At 51.3% G+C, this 2,500-nt stretch overlaps 2 protein-coding genes across 2 annotated transcripts in view; both read left to right on the top strand.

Annotated features, from left to right (window-relative positions):
• The first annotated feature begins 68 nt into the window (after positions 1-68).
• Positions 69-755, top strand: LOC138861783 (cyclin-dependent kinase 6-like). The gene has a single exon (XM_070121619.1). The coding sequence runs from the start codon at positions 69-71 to the stop codon at positions 753-755; it is 687 nt and encodes a 228-aa protein (XP_069977720.1).
• A 1,181-nt stretch (positions 756-1,936) lies between these two features.
• Positions 1,937-2,500, top strand: part of LOC113828914 (cyclin-dependent kinase 6-like) — a 687-nt gene continuing 123 nt past the window's right edge. Inside the window, exon 1 of the mRNA XM_027381974.2 lies at positions 1,937-2,500. This exon is cut by the window's right edge and continues 123 nt beyond it. Within this exon, the coding sequence (XP_027237775.2) occupies positions 1,937-2,500 (564 nt within the window).

Raw genomic sequence — 2,500 nt, 5'->3', positions numbered from 1 at the left:
TGGTTTTGACTCAATTGTGCGACTAGTTTGACCTTCCTGTCCTGTCCTGTGAGCAGTTCACGGCATATATGGGGAAGAATCCCAGGAGGCTTGGAGAGGGCGGCTATGGGAAGGCCTTTTTGAACAGGGAGGGTGGCGTGGTGATGAAATTCGCATCCTCTGTTGAGGTATACCGAACCTTTATTCTGGAAGCCATGGTCATGAAGCTCTTTGCCGAATACCAGAGCGGCTTCCAGCGCCTCGTAGGCCTCTGCCCAGACAAACTAGGTCTCGTGACCAGGTATGCCGGCCTTTCCTTGGCCCACTATGTCGAGTCCGGCAAACTGCAGACGAATCACAAGTACTCCATCTTGACGCAGCTCTGCAAGATCCTGTCGGACTTGCACCAGCATGGCTTCGTCCACAACGACGTCAAGGTGCAGAACATGTGTGTCAGTGTGACGGAGTCGGGTCTCGTGCTGACCCTTATCGACTTCGGCATCACCTTATTGGCTGGCTGTAAAGTAGGGCTAGAAGCCCGGTGGGATGCTTCTCTCATCTACGCTCCCGAGATCTGCGGCCGAAACAGCGGCGTGTGCAGCAGCGAATCCGACACCTTCAGTGTCGGCAAGGTCCTGCGTGAACTCTTCAAAGACTTGCCGTTGCCACCCCTGCTCAAAAGCTGGTACGCTAAGAGCCAGTCCAAGTGCCCGAGCGAGCGCAGCAACCTGTCCCTGCTGGTGAAGGCCGTGGAGGATCTGCGGCTGGGCCACTGATGACGGAGGATGCTCGCCTTAGCGCCACTGAGCGAGTATATAAGCGACAGCAACAGACTAAGGCCTAAGAGCAGCCTCCCACTGTCTAGAACTGAACCAATCACGCCCCCTCTCTCTCCTTGAATGTTCTATTGCTCACTGATTTTTGTTTTTTTATTCTGATGAATCGACCTGTTGTGTTATCTCCTGCTTTCACTACAAATTCCTTTTAAACTTTCGAAAACCAAATTTACCGCCTTTACACTCGTCATTGCCTTTGCAGTTCACAGTCAAAAATTGAGACGCCCAACCTCGTTCGCGCTTCCAATGAACTGAGGTAGGCGGGGTCACGATCTAAGACTTTGGGCGAGGTCGCAGCTGCAGTGGGAGAAAAAATGTTTAAATACCTCGTATATGATCAAGGTGCATATGAAAAAAAAGAAAAAAAGAAAAAAAAAGAAAAGAAAAAAAAAATATATATATAATATATATATATATATATATATATATATATATATATATATATATATATATATATACATACAAATATATGTACACACACACACAATATCAGGGTCGGAAGACTGAATGTGAGGAAGGCTGAAGGCAGAGAGCAGGCCGCTCCACGGGAGGACAAGACCCCCCGAGCCTCTTAAAAGCGCCCTCACCATATGAGGGTCGAGGAGGTCCCTCAGAAGGTGAGGAAGACTGAATGCAGAGAGCAGGCCGCTCCACGGGAGGACAAGACCCCCCCAGCCTAAGAAAAGCGCCCTCACAATATCAGGGTCGGAAGACTGTAGGTGAGGAAGACTGAATGCAGAGAGCAGGCCGCTCCACGGGAGGACAAGACCCCCCCAGCCTAAGAAAAGCGCCCTCACAATATCAGGGTCGGAAGACTGAATGTGAGGAAGGCTGAAGGCAGAGAGCAGGCCGCTCCACGGAAGGACAAGACTCCCCTAGCCATTCTCCCTGGAGAGCAGGAGAAGAGGCAACCTCAAATTATGTTAGCGCAGCAGAAGCTGCCCCGCCCCGATCCGCAGAAAAAAGTCACCTTCAAGAATTGCCTCAAGAAACTGATCAATTTGCCTTTCAAAGATGCGGGTTAACATCGAACACCAAAGCCTTGCGAGATTGTGGTTTTGACTCAATTGTGCGACTAGTTTGACCTTCCTGTCCTGTCCTGTGAGCAGTTCACGGCATATATGGGGAAGAATCCCAGGAGGCTTGGAGAGGGCGGCTATGGGAAGGCCTTTTTGAACAGGGAGGGTGGCGTGGTGATGAAATTCGCATCCTCTGTTGAGGTATACCGAACCTTTATTCTGGAAGCCATGGTCATGAAGCTCTTTGCCGAATACCAGAGCGGCTTCCAGCGCCTCGTAGGCCTCTGCCCAGACAAACTAGGTCTCGTGACCAGGTATGCCGGCCTTTCCTTGGCCCACTATGTCGAGTCCGGCAAACTGCAGACGAATCACAAGTACTCCATCTTGACGCAGCTCTGCAAGATCCTGTCGGACTTGCACCAGCATGGCTTCGTCCACAACGACGTCAAGGTGCAGAACATGTGTGTCAGTGTGACGGAGTCGGGTCTCGTGCTGACCCTTATCGACTTCGGCATCACCTTATTGGCTGGCTGTAAAGTAGGGCTAGAAGCCCGGTGGGATGCTTCTCTCATCTACGCTCCCGAGATCTGCGGCCGAAACAGCGGCGTGTGCAGCAGCGAATCCGACACCTTCAGTGTCGGCAAGGTCCTGCGTGAACTCTTCAAA

Source organism: Penaeus vannamei, chromosome 5, assembly GCF_042767895.1.
Source record: "Penaeus vannamei isolate JL-2024 chromosome 5, ASM4276789v1, whole genome shotgun sequence".
NCBI classification, from domain to species: domain Eukaryota; kingdom Metazoa; phylum Arthropoda; class Malacostraca; order Decapoda; family Penaeidae; genus Penaeus; species Penaeus vannamei.
This window is presented reverse-complemented; position numbering and strand designations above follow the sequence as displayed.

Bases quoted from the DNA above. Each gene is read 5' to 3' on its own strand.
- LOC138861783 (XM_070121619.1), top strand. From the start codon at position 69: ATGGGGAAGAATCCCAGGAGGCTTGGAGAGGGCGGCTATGGGAAGGCC.